We start from the raw sequence: 19,258 nt of genomic DNA, 5'->3' as shown, positions 1-19,258 counted from the left end.
CCAAATGGTTATATAAGGGCAGTGACCTTTCCCAGTATATCAAACATGTACAATGCAAAGACATTACCTGTAATATATATTATCAAGGTATAGTTATTATTTATTGCAGTTACATTACCTGTAATGTAAATTACTTATACAGTAGCTGTTATACATAACAGAACTGAACAGAAAGAGGGAAGAAATGTTTTAGTGTTTGTAAAAGTTACTTTTGTCTCCCTATCCACCCAGTTTTTTATTATTTTCAATTCTAGGCCAGCACTGACACCTCATTAAAAACTATAACATAAAAATGTATGCTATGTTATGCACTGTTATTATTAATATTAGAAGTCATTTGTATGTTCTGTCCTTTTTCTAAATATTGATTCGTAATTATAGTACGAATGCAAGTGGGCTGATCACATTATCTGTATTCAAATACATAAAAGGGGAAGCTTTAAAATATGCAGCATTTAAGGATTTAAAAATGAGGTTGATGGAAACACCACTGGTTTTCTATGACACCAGTAGATTTGTTTTTATATGCTTAAAATGTGGAATAATGTCTTTCCAGAATGTACTTAATGGATGTTGTTATGATACCATAATGTAGATAACAACAAATGCCATTTTATTTAACAGACTACAATACAATTAACGTGGCCATTGCATTTCTAATGTTTAGAAATAACAAATGATGTAAGGAAAGATTTGAGACTGTATTGATGAGACTCTTCCCCTGTTCAAATACATTTTTCCCAGCAAGAAAACAACACTAAGTTGAACAAACAAGCCATGTTTCTTATTTAACAGTTACTAAAATAAACTGAAATGCGCACTTTGATTTAGTAAAATAAGAGGTATCCTTTCCTAAAGAAAGGGTTAGAAAAACTTCACACAAAGTCAACCTTTCATGAAAATGACCCTTGAAGTCTTGTTTTTCCATCTGGTCCCTGGGTATTATACGTATTTGCATCTCTAGCCAGATAATTTTCTATTCTGAAAAAAAAAAACTTCAGATATACAGTAGTTGCAAATGTAACGCAACCCCCATTTACTCTGAAAGCTGTATTAAATGTCCTCATCAATGTCTTAATTGCAACTTTAAAAGACATGGTAATCAGGAACACAAATCAAATATCAGTGCAAAACGAAAAAGGTAATTGTGGATTTATATCTTTTTAAATGCAAAGCAAGGGATGGCACATGTCAACTGTCCAAAATAAGGCATCTGATTTTATAGTGTTCTAGTTTCAAATCTATTTTAAAATAAAATTGAAACAGTTATGATACAATATGCAGTTTTGTTATCGATGAAGGGGATTTTGCATCATCATTTATGTTTGGCATATTCCATTTAGTAAACCAGAGACCATACTGTATACTGTAGTTAACAGAAAAAGAGCATTAAAAACCATCTGCTACATCTACAGGAGGTTTTAACAAAATCTTTTCCTGTGACTTTTGATGTGAAATATCTTGGGTTGTATGTACTCAGCTCTGTCTTTGAAGTGACATGACTTAAACTCATGATTTTATTTACTGTATATTAGTCTACATGTTAGTTAATTGTAGACAGTGTCTGGATACAGTATCCAACAATACCACAGAAATAAGAGCACATTTTCTTGTCCAAATCCTTCACATTTTTCTTGTCCAAGCGATCCATCCTGCATAATGTACTGTATTTTTTATTTTTTAATGAAATCTAACTTTCTTCAAACTTTTATCTGGTACTGTAAATGGCTCTTAATTTAGCTTTAATTTAGTTTGAAAGGTCTGCTTTGCAGTAAATTTTGTGAATAATGAGATGCATACCAAAATAATAAGAAGAATATGGTAAAATGAAAATTTTATTAGAATCATTACAATCATTTGACAATTTTAATTCCCTCACAGCATCCATACGAATTACTAAAATCTTACCAAGTTGGGCACTGTGCAGGACCGATTGGATGACTATTTAATTAAATTGAAATTTGCATAGGGGAAAACCATTTTTGGGACCTACTAATAGTTTAAGCTCTTGAGTGAGCCAGGATCCAAATAATCCTTTTCAGAAATTATTTGCACTTGCTCTCGTACCTACTGTAAGTCAACTGTGAGAATTGTTTCAGTTTGCAAATATAAAAATGTAGAAATATCTAACATAAGCAAAACTTACTTCCTTCAATTCACAACTTCATCTGTAGTGCACTCTTTTAAAATCTGTTGTTAATTTTCTACTTCAGAATCTGTATAGAGAATGAAAAGTAGTAATGTCAGACCTACTTTCTCAGCTATACTATCCTTTACTAAAACAAAATAATGCCTAAGCAGGTGTAAAGTATTCATTAAAGTATATATTTTCTAAAAAAACTGGTGTGTAATTATTTACACATGTTTCTGCAAGTTCTACAGTACTATACCATATGAAAAGAAGGTTCACACATTCTGAACCTGCCTTTTCTCTGTGTCCCCCGAGACAGCAGCACACAACAGACCATCCATTTTCTAACTATTCTATCCAATATAGGGTATAGGGTTGTATAGGGTATACAATATAGAGAGGGAGGTGGAGCCTATCCCAGCAAGCAATGGGCTCCAGGCAGCATACCCCTGGACAGGATGCCAGTCCATCACAGAGCACACACAGACACAAACACCCACATTCACTCCAGGGTCAATATCCCCAGAAGCCATTTAACCTACTTGTATGTCTTTGGACTGTGGGAGTAAGCCGGAGCACTTGGAGGAAATCCACATGAATATGGGGAGAGCATACAAGCTCTAAGCAGATAAAACAACAGGAATTGAACACAGAGCCCCAGTGCTGCCTTGGCAGCAATGCTAACCAGTGCATCACCAGCAGTACACAACCAAAGAACAAAAATATCTATTGACAACACTCTTGATGTGCACCTTTGCAGCCATTGAAGCATAAACTCTACTTTTCCAACTGAGAAAAAATAAACCCCAATTTTTTAAAAAATAAAAAAGAATAATTGAGGTGGCCAGTATTTCAATATATTCTGTTTTTTTGGGTTATATAAAACACAAAACGTACATTAATGCATATTAAAAGAGTTTAATTAGTAATGGATTTAAATTAACCTTGTTGAACTAGCAGTCAATGATACCTCTTCTGAATGCATTGAATACTCGTTTGTCCTATCAAGTGGCAGTTAAACCTTCCTATAAACTTACAAAGCATACTTTCTCCATGTAATGTATTCATCTCCTAACATTAAACGGCAATCTGTTTATTGTTTCTTTATAAATAAATTAAGGAATAAATCTAAAGATTAATTTTACACTTCAATGAAATAAAAAAAGTTTGCATGGATCATTAGGATATATAGTAGCCTAACTGGAAACTTAAAATATGCTGTACGTTATACACTTCACAATTATGGTGGTCTAGAATAAAGCACCAGTAACGAACAACCTTGTTATTTCGAAATGCACTAGATGGGACGGCTCGTATGGCAGGACTTTACATTCTAGATGACCCTGCTCCATAGGGGTAACACTTACTCAAGGTATTCATTCACCAGATTCCCCCAAGTCAAGCTGTAATACTAAACGGTAAGCTTTCATGTTGTAAGCTTACAAAACGTCAACGTTATTTGAAAATGGAAAATACATATTATTTTGTATTTATTAATCAACAAAATGTATGTACCCTTTTAAAGATATATTTCACAGGTAACCGCTGATGAACGATTATTGAAAACAAACACAAATTCAATTCAATCATAAAAATACTAAAAGGAGGAGAATGATACTCCAATTTATTTTTATAGTTTGTTTTCCAACGTTTAAAGATGCTCATTAACCGTACGACATTTTACAAGAGATAGGAAATTCATTCAATACATTTCATCTTTACTCTGACACGTTGCATTCGCCGGTTACGCTACTCATTACGGTGCATAGTGGGAATTGTAGTTTTCAATAATTGATTTATAACGGTACGTGGCTAAAGTAAGACTACTGCTCCCATGTTGCGTCTTGATTTCCGAGCTTGCGCATGATGCCCAAGAAAATCTAGATGAGTAGTGACTCTGCACTGGTGAGTATATTTTTGAATGGACTATCTAGGAGCATGTTATACGTTGAAATACTAAAAATTGTATGGTCAACATACTGTTAACAAGTGCTTTACATGATGAATTAGTATAGACTGTCTGAATTATTTTATGTTTTACTATATCGGACATTTTGAGCTCAGCATAGGGGGTCAGTTGCAATGCAGGACATTCGACTTCCAATTGCAGAAAGGATCTGAACTCTGACGATCACTTGGCGGACTGTTTAATAATCAATATTAGGATTAGACTATAATAGTTTTGAGTAATCTGCGATATGACTCTTTATCACGTTTGTGTAGAAAGTAATGCATGTGTTGATAACACGTTAGTATACGTTGAAATTGTGTTGCATTATCAGGGTTACAAAATGATGAAATTACAACCGAGTTCTCAGTCCAAATAACAGGTTGGCTTACAGAAGAGGTTAAAGATATCCAGTTTCTAAATACGGACATAATTTATACATACACATATGTCAGCGTCCGTACCTGTGTTCTCCTATTTTCTATGGGATCGCAGTTCAAGGCACGAATTTAAAGAGGAAATAAATCTAATTTAACCTTGTACCAGATTTTGTATTTGATCCAGGACTCAACTAATAAAATTCTCTGCTTCACCACATAGTTCATACATAAAAACACTATTTTAACAAATGTATTTGTATAACATTTGCTTATTGTCAGAAGACCTGAACATTTTCTATGTGAATAATATAAAGACTCCGAAGAAGGTACAGTAATTCACTGCACTAAGCACACCTTGTTTTGGATACAAATTGTCAGCCTAAAAAAATCGTAGGAATTAGTAGTAACATGCTAAATTATTACTGTTCTTTTCAGCTGGGTTAAACTCCATTTGTGAGATATCAAATAAACTTGCTGCTGTTTACATAAAATTGTAATGAAAATTAAATTGTGGCACTCTCGAAAACAGTTACCAAACACTAATGAGTTTTTACCAGAAAGCTTTGGGTCTAACTCAATGTGATGTTTTTAACCCTCACCTGGTTACAGTGAGGGACGAAGGGTCTAAAAATCATTTGGAAAACTGAATAGAACTCACTTGCTTCTGCTTTGCATTTTGCCTTTTATCAGAAGCATACCTTCAAAACAGTGGGGGCAGTGTGCTGAAAATGGGTTGTTACAGCATTGAAATGAGAAGAAATATTCCAGTGGATTTAAATGGCGATGCAAATGTTTTATTAAGAATAAAATTATCAACACATTGGCAATTCTGAAATCTCAAGTCACCTTTCTTAGATGGTGTGCTGCGGAGATAAAAAAGCTAGGATCGTACAAATAAAGCTCTTGTTCTGAAGTCAAGAATCTCATCTCATTCTCTAACCACCTGGTGAGGGTGGTGGTGGTAACAGGCTGAGCAGAGCAGGGCAGGCCAGACTTCCCTTTCCCCAGCAACAGTCTCCAGCTTCTCCTGAGGAACTCCCAAGCAGAAGGCCAGACTAGCCAAGAGATATACAGTGATCCCTCCAGTGTGTCCTGGCTCTGTCCAGGGTCTCCTCCCAGCGGGTCATGCCCAGTACATCTCCAGCAGGAGGCGCCCTGGGGGCATCCTCACCAGATGCCCGAGCCACCTCAACAGGCTCATCTCAACCCAGAGGAGCAGTGACTCTACTCCAAGAATACAGAGTAGTCTCACCAGTGAAGTCTAGTATAGCATAAGAAGAGGACACCAGCAGGGTGTACTCCCACCTTCTGCCCTGTGTTCTAGGCCCTAGGTTGTTGAAACGTACACCAGCAATGAGTGGCTTTTTTATAACGCTGGGCATTTCTGTATGAATCTGTAGTTTCAGGAGCGTAATGGAACCCGCCTGGCGTCAGCCCGGCAGAGGGAGAGGCCGGGGCCGGGGAGGATCGAGTGTGCCCCTCGAGAATGCAGTTCCCAGGGCCCCAAGAGACAAGGGGGTCCAGACCCCTGGCGCTAGCGCAGATGGTGGCCCAAGGCCTGGCAGGGGCAGAGGTGGAAATGCAGCGGGTGTACTGGAACCGATTTCCAATAAAGGTCAGTTTCTTAATTTTAACTGCTTTGCTGTGATGTCGTCTGGAAATACGAAACTGATGGTGAACTAATGGGGCTAACTGTGCAAGCCATCACTTTTTATTATTCAAAAATGGACATACTGATATACAGAAATAAATGTGTTATATAGGGAAGAAATGTGTGAAGCTGGCCTACCAGAAAGAATTTCTGCAAAGAAACCATTGTTAAGAGTGCAGAATAAGAGACTTGCCTGGGCCAAAAAACACAGAAACTGCACCTTTGAGGCCAGCTTCACGCAACCTCCTTTGAACAGTTGATGTTGAAACATCTGTACTTCTAGTTGCCTTGAGCTCAGCTTGTATTTTAGGGGCAGTTAGCTGCCGGTTTCACAGACGTGTGACTCTAATAAACGTATTCTCTGATTCTGAGGTCACCTTTGGCCTGCCTGAACCTTTTCGGTCCTCATGAGGGCCAGTTTCTTCATATCGTTTGATAGTCCTGGCCACAGCGGGTATTGACACTTGCAAAGTTCTTGCAATTTGTCTTAAAGATTGACCTTCATTTCTTAAAGTAATTATAGACTCGCTGAGCAAATTTTGCCATGTTCATTCAGGAATTACAATTGTTTTGCCCATGCTCCATATATTTATAGTAATCGTGAACCCTTATCTGTTTACCAATAATTGGTGACAAAAGGTAAATGAGGTAACATGCTAGTTAACTGTGAGAACATCTAACAAAGACAATTTTAAACTTTTAGTGTTCTAACACCATGTTATTCACATTTCTGACTTTTAATTAAACCTGGGCTTCAGACTGAAATTTGGGTGTTCATTTTATTGAAAATGAAAAATTAAACATTTTCAATGGAGTTCACTTAAGATTATCAGTACACATTATCATGTAATAGATATTAAGTGTTTATAGGCAAGTTTATACTGTTTAAAGCACAAATAATCGTGAAAAACCTGGTTTCAAGCAGGTGTACTCAAACTTTTGAATGGTACTGTACACGTGTACACCTTTTTAGTCATACAAAGTTATAAACATAAGGAAGGTTACAACACAAGGATGCCATTTGGGCCATCTAGTGCATTTGTTAGTAGTTAACTGAGCTGAGATCTCATGCAGCTGATTTTTGAAAGAAGCCAGGGTATCGGCTTTAACAATATGACTGTGTTTCTTTTACATTCCCACAAACTTGGAGAACAGTGTCTACTGTTCTCAGTTTCAGTGTACATAGCTGTAGCTCCTAATTATGTCCTCGGGTTATGTGTTTCACATTTGATTCTGAAAAGTCCCATAGCTCGACTGATTGGACTTGGATGAAAGCTTTACTTGACAGAACCCCTTATTGTACCCCAGTAGCAGACAAAAAAAGGCTCACTATCAGTGTCTGGTGCTCTGGCTTTCCTAGTGCATATTTTGGTTTGTCGAAACATGATTTGATGAGTCTATGATTTTCGACAAAGACGGTCTGTCCACTGTCTTTTAGGAGATAGTTTCTTCATGAATCAAGTACCAGTATCTGTGAATTCATGGCTTTTGGAAACTAGGTCAGGTTAAAATAAGGCTATCTTATTCTTCCCTTATCTAAATATTATCCAACAATATTTTTAGTGTACAACAGCTGTTTTAGTCCCATATAAAGCTGTTACCATATGACCGTATATGACTGTATAGTTCAGTTAATTATGACCATAATTGATCAGATTTAACTGAAGCTCATTTGGAACATATGTGACGCATTGAATTGCGGTCAGCTGTGACTTTACTGTACCAGCGATCATTTCAAATGTACAGTAGTTTCCAGAATTCAGACCTTTGTTTGATAATAAAGAGCACTGTTACTGATGAGTGTCTAGAGGAGTCCTGAGTTAAAAAAGGACCTCCTACTGCTGAAGATTCTGTGGTGGGGTTGGCATTGTAATGGGCCCCAAAAAAGTAGGGACACATTCTGCTTCTGTGGGATCTATGGTATCGGAACTCTGCAGCCATATTGTCAAGTTGGACGACATAAAAATGGGAAGGTCATTTGTCCCATTGAAAATATGCCCTTTAAAAAGGTGAATGCACAATTATGGAAAATATACAGCCCTGTCTCCTAACCTCTGATACTAAAAATCAAGAAAGTGGCAAACATTGCACTTTCTTTTGCTTGTAAATGTACACATGCACAATTACATTTCATCTACCTTTGCACATGGTTGGAAATTATTTTCTGGTCTTGTTGTCAAATACAAAGCCTATTGATCACTTTGTGATTAAACATATTAATTTGTTGTCAATTAACTGGTGAAATAAGGTATTGATAGAAATGAATTTAAATTTTAAAAAGTTGCGTTTTTGCATTGAAAGGAATCTCTTCTGTATAATTCATCCATCATTTTTAAATATCTGGTTCGTTGAGAAAAATTCTGTTAAGTTGCAAATAATGCTTGATTGTGCATAATTACTCTTCTCCCCATTATTTAATCCTTGTTTTTCTTGCAGAACTGTCAACTCAAGCCAGGTTTGAAGAGATACGGAGATCCAATCAGGCTGCGGCTCAGAAGCTCACAGAAACTCAGTACAGCTCTTCTTCCGATGAGGAAGGGGAGGAAGAAGAGGATGGAAAGCAAGGGAAGATTTTGGCTTCTACGTTTACCACCTACACGAGTCAAACAGGTAAAGCCCTAATACCAGGGTATTTTACCAAACAGCCTTGTGCCTTGTCTCTGTCTTCATGAAACTCAAGCATTTTGGATATAAATGGATATAACTTTCCAGCTGGATAACGCTGATCTGTATGAACGCTGAAGTGTGTTAATAATCAGTGTTCTTGACGCGATCTCTACTAGAACAGAAAACATCAAAAATAAAAGCTGCATTTAGAAAGATTTAACAGATATGTCATTCATATATTGATAGTGATAGCCTTTTTACATCCTGTCAAAAATGCTCAATATACAGCTGCAGTTTACTTTTAAAGTAAACTTTTAATCACATGTTATCAAGGATACAAATACATTTGGAGGAATCTGTATATGCAGATGTGCAAAGCTGTTGCGGGGGAAACCTGTGTCATTTATAATGATGTCAAACTGTTGCTTTTCAAAACTTGTACACTGATATCTTTTTTTTCTCCACATTTAATGTCCTAAATGAATGGTTTTATTACAGAAAATGTTTTGGGGAGTTATTATTTGTAGAGTCTTCTTTCTTACATCTTCCAACACATCTCTGAGGCTATACTGACTCTTAGAAAAAATAATCTGATACTGAATCAGATGAAGTGCTCATGTTTTATTTTTTTCCCTTCAGGTGGAGATATCACAGACCTGGAACGTACCAGGCAGTACCTCAATGATGCTTTTCAGTCTGGGGCTATAACTTGCTTAATTTGTATCGCATCTGTAAAAAGGAATCAGGCGGTAAGACTTATTGATGTACTGTACCGTAACCTGCAGTGTGAAGGATTGTGAAAGCCGCATAAGGCACTTTGCTTAATATTAACATAATCATGGAATACTACCAATTTATTAATGGTATCTGGTATTAAATTTACTTAAGAAAATACATTTAATCTGTAACAGGACAAGAAGGAAATAGCACAAAGAATGCAAGAAAACAGACTTACATTTGATTAACGCTTCAGTTTAAATCCACTTTGTGCTAACATATAGTGCATATTTTCCACATATCTGGGGTTAGGGAAGTTAAATAAAAGTCTTATGCCCCATTTTTCTCACAGATTTTTTTATACCCCAAGTGAATAAACTTGTATTCTCTGTAAGTGATATGAAAATCAAATTAAAGCTTGTTTTAATTGTTTTGAAATCACTAAGATACTGTAAGGTTTTCTTTAAACCATTATTAATACTACATTTTAATGTGACTGGTACTAATACTAAATACAGACATTTGTGTTAGATCACCTATAAGCAATATGAGAAAATAGTTTTTTCTAGCTAGTGATTACAAGCTGCCACCCAATGCTGTACCCTATTGTACTGTTAATTAGCTTTCCATTCGGTATAGTTTTTTTCAAACAAATAAAAAAGATACTTGCTATATACAGTATCTCCTATAACTTTTACATTGTCTTTTGTCTGGAAGCTCTCTTAACAGTAAATGAGGGTGCCACCTGACACTAAAGAGATGTTTTGCACTTTCTGGCTGGGTGAATAGGTAGAATGTTTGTGTGTCTGACTCTCAGAGCCTTTTTTGGCTGCAAGTATCTTGGTATCTGTTGTGTGTGTATTATACATACAACAGTAGTCTGCATGATTGAACAGCATTTTCATGCAAGGCAGTTTTAGCTGGAAATCTACACATATTGATAGGTAACTAAGCACTGCCTTTTCTTATCTCAAAAGGAGTCGTTCTCATTCCAAAAAGTACTTGTACATTGTGATTCTGTGTATTAATAACAATTCCCTTGTGAACGCCTGAATGGAACAATGCTATTGATAAGGGTTTTGTAAAGCTACAATTTGTAACAAAACAGACCACAAAAATAGATATGTATGAAATACTTTAAAAAAAGTATTAGTGAATATAATGGAATCTAAATGTTTTTATTTGAACTTGAACTGATTTTTTTGTAGTGATCTGTTGTCTGGGCTGTGCTTATTTTATTTTGCATTCTTAGATGTTACCTGTGTTTTACTGTTTGCTCCTTCATTGAGATCTTAACAAATGTAGCAGATTGCCTTTCCAAGAAAGCTTTCTCCGCAGTTAACTAAAAGAAGATCCGCATGAAGATGTTTTGTTCTGAAATAAGTAAAATGACGAGCAAGGATCTAAGCATAATAGTTTTTCTGTTTTGCTCTGCCCAGGTTAACTTGACACACAAATCCGTAAGAATCATGGGTTCTAATCTGAACTAGAATCAGGTTTTCATTTCTGAGTGCATTACTTTGCCATATCTCCTGACAGAAATGTTTTATTTTCATTGACTTACACCGACTTTTCCTTATTTCTTGTAGATCTGGAGTTGTTCGGGATGTTACTGTATATTTCACATGCCCTGTATTCAGAAGTGGGCTAAGGATAGCATTTTCCTGGTGTCTTCAGTCACTGATGAGGACTTTGGAAAGAAAGAGCACCCATGGCCTTGGTGAGTGGGCTTTGCTGTGTGTTTTACGTTTGTTCTGTTTACAGATGTCAATACACTAGTGGAATCACCTTCAAGGTAAGACTCTCCCCTATTTCACTTCAGACTATTAAAGTAGTTAGTGTGCTGCCCGTTCAACTCGAAACAAATTAATCTTAACTGACATTGTAATACCCCATTGATTAATGCATGAATGGTTACTGTATCACTGTATTACCATGCATATGTTGTCAGTTAATGCAAGTGTTGTGCACATATTCCTACATATATTGAGTGTTGGACTCACCCACAAGCAGGATTCAACCTAAGGTCTGGCCATGTGCTTTATTGTACTACTGTATGCTGGTTTTTTATCTTCACAGCACCCAACACAGCAAAACACGCCATATAAAAAAGCAACTTCCCAGAGCTTGAACCGCACAGCCCACACATACAAGCTGCAGACAAGTCCCTTACGCTAAAATGTTGTCCCTTCACTGGATGTGGATGTCTCAGATCCTGTTGGAGTAACATCATTGTGTTGGTCTCTGTTACACTTAATCATTATTTAGTTCTTCAGTAGATTAGATTTGACCACTTCTCAAGGATATAGTCTTATCTTATGCCTTGTGAAAATGCAGTAGTATTGCCAGAAATAAATACAAAACAAAAGACACTCTAGCCTCATTACAAATGTTCAGAGAAGATTCATTTTCTATCTGGTTCACATCAGAATTGATTTCAGTCTTTTCTGCCGTATGGCAGGTACTGTCTGGGTGTTTTGTTGTCAGTATCAACATCAGATCAGTGGTGTTCGATAAATGACAGCTGCCTTCAGAAAACAATAATGGAGATATTGATGCCTTCTCGGGTGCTTTCAGTGTGTCAGAAATATTCCATAATGTGCATCAAGTGCTGTGTATATTTGCTCCTTTGAAGGCAAAGTAGTGTACTGTATGTCACTGTAAGTGAAATGCAAATTGCCGATCATGGTGTGACAAATGTAATCTTTTTTTTAATTGAACAGTGCTTTATGTACTGTACTGCTTGCTCATATTTTCATATTTCACGTTTCAGACCCGTGATGAAATTTGAACCGGGCATTCAGTTTTTATTACAGAAGGATTACAGATTGGATAGTCTCTCTTTCCTAGCGTTAATCCCGCATCAGCAGGGTCCGCTTGTCCCTGACACCAGTCTCCATTTGGTGGTTTGAACCAAATCTTTGAGCTGACGTTGCCATTAAATGCGACCTGCCGTCGGAGTTGGGGGGGGGGGGGGGGGATTAGAGGGGGATTATTAGGAGGCATGGGAAAGTTGGCCAGGACGCCGGGGTTACACCTCTACTCTTTTTGAGAAACACCCTCGGTTTTACGTCTCATCCGAAGGACGGCGCTTATTTACAGTATAGTGTCCCCGTCACTATACTGGGGCATTAGGACCCAACTGGACCGCAGGGTGAGCGCCCCCTGCTGGCCCCACTAACACCTCTTCCAGCAGCAACCTTAGTTTTTCCCAGGAGGTCTCCCATCCAGGTACTGACTAGGCTCACACCTGCTTAGCTTCAGTGGGTTGCCAGTTGTGAGTTGCAGGGTGATATGGCTGCTGGCCACAGATTGGATAGTATCTTTCTTAAAAAAAACAAAAACAATGTTATTCGGTTATATCATTTATACAGAGCAAAGTCATTTTTGTCATATGACAAATTAGTTGTATAGGCTAAGTAATGAGAAATTCATGTGAGTTATTTTTTACCATATACAGAGAATATAGAGTAAGTGAATCATTTACTTGAAACAATGCATGATATCGAATTTTTGTTTTTCCATCCATCCATTTTGTAACCTGATTATCTATTACAGGGTTGCAGGGGGAGCTGGAGCCCAAATCAGCAAGCAACAGGTGTAAGGCGAGATACATCCCCGGACAGGGAGCTAGTCCATCGCAGGGCAGACAGACACAAACACGGATATACAGTTATATCCAGTTTTACAGGAGTCCTGAAGAAGAATTGACCTAACATCCTGTTTTTGGCCTGTGAGAGGAAACTGGAGCATAAACTCGGCATAAACCCATGCAAACAACGGGCAGCAATGCTAACCACTGTGCCACTGTTCTGCCAAGTTTTAGTATCTCTTAATATAAAATGGAAATGTGTCTGTGTACCTATAAAATCTATAAAAATCTAGGTTTGGACAGTTATAAACGCATATAAATTAGTTATGTATCTATGAACACATACTTTCTGGATTAGTTCAAGTAGGTACCTGCGTCAGCATGCGTAGGCTGCAAAGGAATAAGTAAAGGTTTATTCCATACTGAAAAGAGAAGAAAGGAAACATAGCATTTCGGCTGTGGAGCCTTTTTAGGGCGTACATTCTGGATTATGTTCTTTTTGAACGAATTAAGTTGAATTATCTGTTCAATGCCCGCTCGAGTTACCTCTCACAGATCAAAGACCTGCTGGTAGGTTAATTGGCTTCTGGGAAAAATGGCCCTGGTGTGAGTGTGTGTGCCTGTCTGCCTTGCGATGGACAGGTGTCCCGACCAGGGTGTATCCTGCGTTGTGCCTGTTCTTTGCAGGAATAGACTCCGGCAAACCCGCACTCCTGAACTGAATAAAAAGTGTTTAGAAAATGAATGTTTCATGCCTCCTCTGCAAATGAGACAGGAGTCTTACAGGGAGGTAGAACATTGCTGTGCGTGCTTGCGTTCATTTGTAAGACCTTTCATTTGTTGAACAAAACTGTATAATTATTACCTATTTTTTTACGTGTGAGAGACATCTGCAGATAAAAATGGCTAATGGTTCTTTTTGTTTTGGTTTAGTCCAAAATGTAGGTTTGAGTATAAACCACATCAAACGCCCAACAGATATTACTGTTACTGCGGGAAGGTGGAAGATCCTCCTCTTGACCCCTGGCTTCTGCCTCACTCCTGTGGCCAGGTCTGCGACAGAGAGTTTAAGCCGTCCTGTGGACACAGGTGCCTGCTACTCTGTCACCCAGGTATGAGATTCCAGGTGGAAATTTCTGACATTAAATCAATTAACAGCCTTTTATTTTTGTGTATTGTGTACCTCATATAGAAACAGCAGTGTTTGTTTTACATGTAATTGAGAGGTGTGTAATGTGTGGGACTAAGCGGACTATATTTAAGATTTTGACTAATAATAAGAAATAAGTTATGAAAATATAATAAGAAAATTGCTCTGATACACTTGGATTGATACATGCTATATGAAGTATGGTAACCAGTCCCAAAACAGAAATATTGAAATTTAAAAAGACCAGAAAAAAATGCTTCTCTACTGAATTACATATTCCCAGAGATTTTATTTGGTTAATAAGTATTTAAGAAAAGTCACCTGCTAGGAATTTTAAGAATTTTTAGAAGAGGAGAAAATGCCTCAGCACTGAGCTTTTTGATTTAGGCCCTGGAGTTTAATTGAGAAAACTGAGTATCATTTATTTGTAAATTAAGAAAATAAAAGGTACTTATAGATTTTAGTAGAAAAAAACCCTTGAGCATGTATATTTCAGTTCTGAGTGTTTAGTGTGAAGATTTGGCTGGAGAAGCTGACAGTGGAGTGAGTGAAAGTGCTTCTTTGTCTTGTAAAGGAATACAGTGGTAGTGGCTTCACAGCTGTGGATGTCCTTGCAAATGAGCGAGGCCTGGTTTAACCTGTTAGCCACGTGGAGCCCTTAAGGCTGTGAATTTCTTTTTGCAAGAGCATTAATTTAATATTCAGGTAATGGTGGAGATGTTGCCATTTCTTCAAGCAGGTCTCTTAGTCACAGTCACAGCTTTACAACACGAGGATTATTTTGTTCATGGGGGATGTGTGAATTTCTTCTTTGCGTACGTTTTTTGCATCTTTACGAGCCCAGTGTCAGGATTTGTTCTCTCCCCTGTGCTGTCAGGCCCCTGTCCGCCCTGCCCGAAGATGGTTACCGTCACCTGTTTCTGTAAGAAAGCACGACCAGTCCCCCGCCGCTGCAGTGCTAAAGCCTGGAGCTGCAAGCAGACCTGCGGGAGGCGTCTTCCCTGCGGCCAGCACCCCTGTCAAAGCCTGTGCCATGAAGGTAGAGCTCTTCTTGAGCGCGTTCCCTGTTCTTTGTACCAGCGATTCATGCAGAATGATGCAAGAGGTTGTACCCTGTAGACAGACAAAACACCTCAGATATTCCCTGACTTATGTAAGGGTTACATTGTGCACAGCTCTTCATAAGCCAATGTTATATGGCATCTTCACCCTTACACTGTTATCATGATGATTAATACAGTACGGTAATGCTACACAATTACACTACTATGTATTATTACAGTGTACGTACCACACATTTAATATTAAGACTGTTCTTGTAGAGTAATTGTACACTGCACCAGCATCTTTCACGTCACTAAACACTTTTAACTAACTAAACTAAAAGTGTTTAGTTAGTTAGATATAGTTAGACAGATAACTAAAATAACTGCAAATACTGGAAATTAAGAGAACGCACACGTAAGAGGAGACACGCATATAAGGCAATGCAGAACAAAACTGAGGTTGCACGCAACCTTTTACATGCATAAGGACATGTATATAGAATCATCTGGGATTCTTCACAAAATGGCAAGAAACAGTACTTGGCTCCCACAAGCTACATTAGCAAATGAACTAGCCAAATAGTCTCTTTCTATTTTTAACCTTTCTCATCTTCTAGTGTAAGAGACATAGGGCTACCTGCTCAAAGCATGTTCTTTGTGCAGTGGAAATATTTTTATTGGCAATAATTATCAATGGTCTGCTTATGCTGTACGTAATGATCATCAGGTATGCAAAAATATGGCATAGTGCGCAATTTAAAAACCCCAATTTCGGTGACAGTGTGACAGATAGGGTGTGCATTTTTTAATTCTAATTCCCTCTTTCAAAACACTTACCTTTTTTTAAATTTGCTGAATTGGATTTAGGAATTGGGTTTAAGGGGCAATTGAAGAAATAGAATTAATTCTAACCCTGGGCCAGTCATGAGCTGAAATACAGAATTTCATCCTTCTGAAAATAAATACATAGGTAAATCAGTGTATGTTTAAGCAGTGCATACTTTTTCTGTTTTTCTTAAATTTGATTTGGTTGATATCTACATTCTCCCTGTGTGTGTGTGCTTATACAGTAGCACATTTGTTCATTTTCTCATTTTGCCCTGTGAATTTGATAGTGACTGACACAGCTAGGACTCGGAGAAAGAGAAATGCAAAGTTTATAACAAAGAAAGGCTCAGAAAAAAGGTTGTCCTATTCAGCGCAGATCTAGGCTACTAAGGGACAAAGAAAGATTTTACCGGTAATTAAAAATCACTCTGTCTCCTTAAAATCCTCCATCTTTTGTCTAACTAAGATAATGTAAATATTAATAAGTTAATATTCCCTTCTTGAAACGAATGTGCATGATGCAAGAACACAGTACAGAACCATGGATGGGTCTCTTTTATTGGGTATACAAATTTCCAATATACTAGTACTGTAGTTTTTCCTTCCAGTGTACAAAAGTGTAGCTGCAAAATACATATACATGTATTTATAAATATTAAATGCATAAAATGCAGATATAAATATTAATGTAGTACTCAGTATTAATGTTAGTACTGGTGTCCCCTTCACGGTGTATCTTGCCTTGACCTATTGTCTATTGCCTATGTATTTGGCTCATTGAGAGCCAATTTTGGACTGAACCATCATTAAAATTTAGATGGATGGTTGGTACACTTAAACTGGTCATTATGAAAAAAGATTGTCTAGGGAAGTAAGTAGTAGTAAAGAGAAGTTTAATAAAAAAAGATTGACAAGATAAAAAGCAAAAATGGACATAAGAAAATTTGGTTTTTTTCACTGGGAAAATACTATGTTAGTATGGACACTGTTCGATTCTGTAAGTGATTTATCGGGATGTACTGATGCGTCTTACATTTACTCTATTCACAAGTATCGTTCATAATTTTTTCATAAGCCTGCTGACCTCCAACTAGCAATATGATCCTTCTCCCTTGTTATTTCAGCCAGTGAGCCCTCTGAAATCTTTAGCAATAGTGAGTCTGTGAAAAGAACTCAGTCAAACGTGTAAACATGAAATGTCCTGTTGTTTGCAAGTCTTGCTGGTGGTTGATGTACTGTATATTAATGCGACCTTCAGAACATCAGGTGACTTGTCCTCTCTTCTCTGCGTGTTCTGTCAGGCGACTGTCAGCCCTGTCCCCGTGTCAGCACGCAGCGATGTCTCTGCGGAAGGAGTGTAGCGGAAAGGCTCTGTGCGAGCCCCGTCTGGCAGTGTGAGCAGGTGGTGACTTCATTTCATACTGAACTTTTTCTGTGCTGCTGGCAGTTGATGATATCATTTGTTGTTTTTTTTTAACTTCTCACTGGGCATTTATTGTTTTGCTCGCTGTGGGAGATCCATACTCGTGGTAGCGTGGCAGTGGGGACTTTTGCATGTTACTCTGTCCACACGTGATGAAATTGAGATCTCCAGGAGCAATTCCTTACTTTAGTACATTTATTCCCCAATCCTGGTCCTGGAGGCTCAAGCACCTGCTGATTTTCCAGCCAAGTTCTAAGGTCTGCAACTGAAGTATTTATTGATTTAATAATAGAATTAATAGGAACTGTTTGACTGTTTTCAGCTCTTAAATTTTGTGACGATACCTTTTTTCGATTGCATTTCATAAGTAAAATGAAATCCCAATTGCAAATAGTTCAATCATGACACCTGTTAGTTCAATTGAGGCTTTGATTAGATATTTGAGCTGGGCTGGAATAAAGTTGTGTGGTCCTCTAGGACCATGATTGAGAACCCCTGTTTTAAGTAGAACATTCAAATGCAAAGAAATAAGCTTAGCTCTCTTGAGTTGTTACTAACTCAAACAACACAAACTAAGCTTGGACGGCTACCTTTTTTTTTCCATTGCTAAACAAATACAACTTGTGAAGACAAAGATACCTGCATAATCGCCAACAACAAGCTTTTAGGGTCAACCTTTTTTCTTGGTGTGCCTCAGTACTGTAAAAGCCACTTTCAAAACCTGCCTGTTTGTAATTCTAATGCTGTTCTCTAGTGTCTTTGAATCCTTTATTCGTGACCCCATTATTATTACTTTCCTTAAACTCTTCCACATGGAAGTGTTTAAGAGCCCTTAGCAAATGTGAAAGCAAAGCATCACTGTTTGAATCTACTAAGAGGTATTGCAAATGAGTAAGTCCTTTTGTTTTGACAAAGCTGACTGTTGATTGTTTTATTTGTAAGGTCTGTGGCCGAACCCTGTCTTGTGGAAATCATACATGTGAGAGAGTTTGTCATCAGGGACCGTGTGGGGAGTGTCCTCGATCAGGAAACCGAGCCTGCCCATGTGGCAAATCCAGTGAGTACTTCTTGGTTCGGTGGCTCTGTGTCTAAGGATCTGCGCCTCTGGCTGGAAGGTTGCTGGTTTGTAACCCTCGGCCGGGAGAAGATTCCTACTCCGTTGGGCCCCTGAGCAAGGCCCTTAACCCCAACTGCTCCAGGGGCGCCGTATAAATGGCTGACCCTGCGCTCTGACCCCAAGCTTCTCTCCCTGTCTGTGTGTCTTATGGTGTCTCATGGAGAGCAAGATGGTGTATGCGAAAAGACAAATTCCTAATACAAGAAATTGTATATGGCCAATAAAGTGATCTTAATCTTATCTTGTCAAAGAGTTAAAAGTAGGTAGGCTGTGCTAAAATCAAATAATACCTACTTGCCAGTTTAAATGATTTTGCCAAATATTCTTTTACTTGGTAAATTCAAAGGATGTGTAATGCGTCAGCATGCATAGGCCGCAAAGGCACAGGTAAAGGTTTATTCCATGCTAAAAAAAAAAAAACGCAGCTCCACTGCTGAAAGGTTGTCTCTTTTCTTTTCAGTATGGAATAAACCTTTATCTGTTCCTCTGATTACAGGAACTACAATCAAACACATTGTTAGTCAGGCATCAGCAGTGCTCTTGCTTGTCGGTCAACAATTCCTAAGCACACTCTCCGGAGTGGGATTTCCTCAGATGATTATCAGAGCAGTGGTGCTCTGCTGATGTCTGTGCAGTGATTTTATCTGAGCAATTGATCTGAGATTTGT

General features: G+C 37.9%; 1 protein-coding gene across 1 annotated transcript in view; it reads left to right on the top strand.

The window, feature by feature from the left end:
- The first annotated feature begins 3,992 nt into the window (after positions 1-3,992).
- nfxl1 (nuclear transcription factor, X-box binding-like 1) overlaps positions 3,993-19,258 on the top strand; it is a 60,364-nt gene continuing 45,098 nt past the window's right edge. Inside the window, exons 1-9 of the mRNA XM_088922552.1 lie at positions 3,993-4,036; positions 5,860-6,074; positions 8,547-8,720; positions 9,357-9,466; positions 11,024-11,154; positions 13,960-14,138; positions 15,054-15,215; positions 17,352-17,452; positions 18,416-18,530. Of these exons, the coding sequence (XP_088778678.1) occupies positions 5,873-6,074; positions 8,547-8,720; positions 9,357-9,466; positions 11,024-11,154; positions 13,960-14,138; positions 15,054-15,215; positions 17,352-17,452; positions 18,416-18,530 (1,174 nt within the window). The 5' untranslated portion in view covers positions 3,993-4,036; positions 5,860-5,872. The remainder of the gene's footprint in view (positions 4,037-5,859; positions 6,075-8,546; positions 8,721-9,356; positions 9,467-11,023; positions 11,155-13,959; positions 14,139-15,053; positions 15,216-17,351; positions 17,453-18,415; positions 18,531-19,258) is intronic.

Source organism: Atractosteus spatula, chromosome 1 (assembly GCF_055471065.1).
Source record: "Atractosteus spatula isolate fAtrSpa1 chromosome 1, fAtrSpa1.hap1, whole genome shotgun sequence".
Lineage (NCBI taxonomy): Eukaryota > Metazoa > Chordata > Actinopteri > Semionotiformes > Lepisosteidae > Atractosteus > Atractosteus spatula.
The sequence above is the reverse complement of the archived record's forward strand: the minus strand, read 5'-3'. Positions and strand labels throughout refer to the sequence as shown.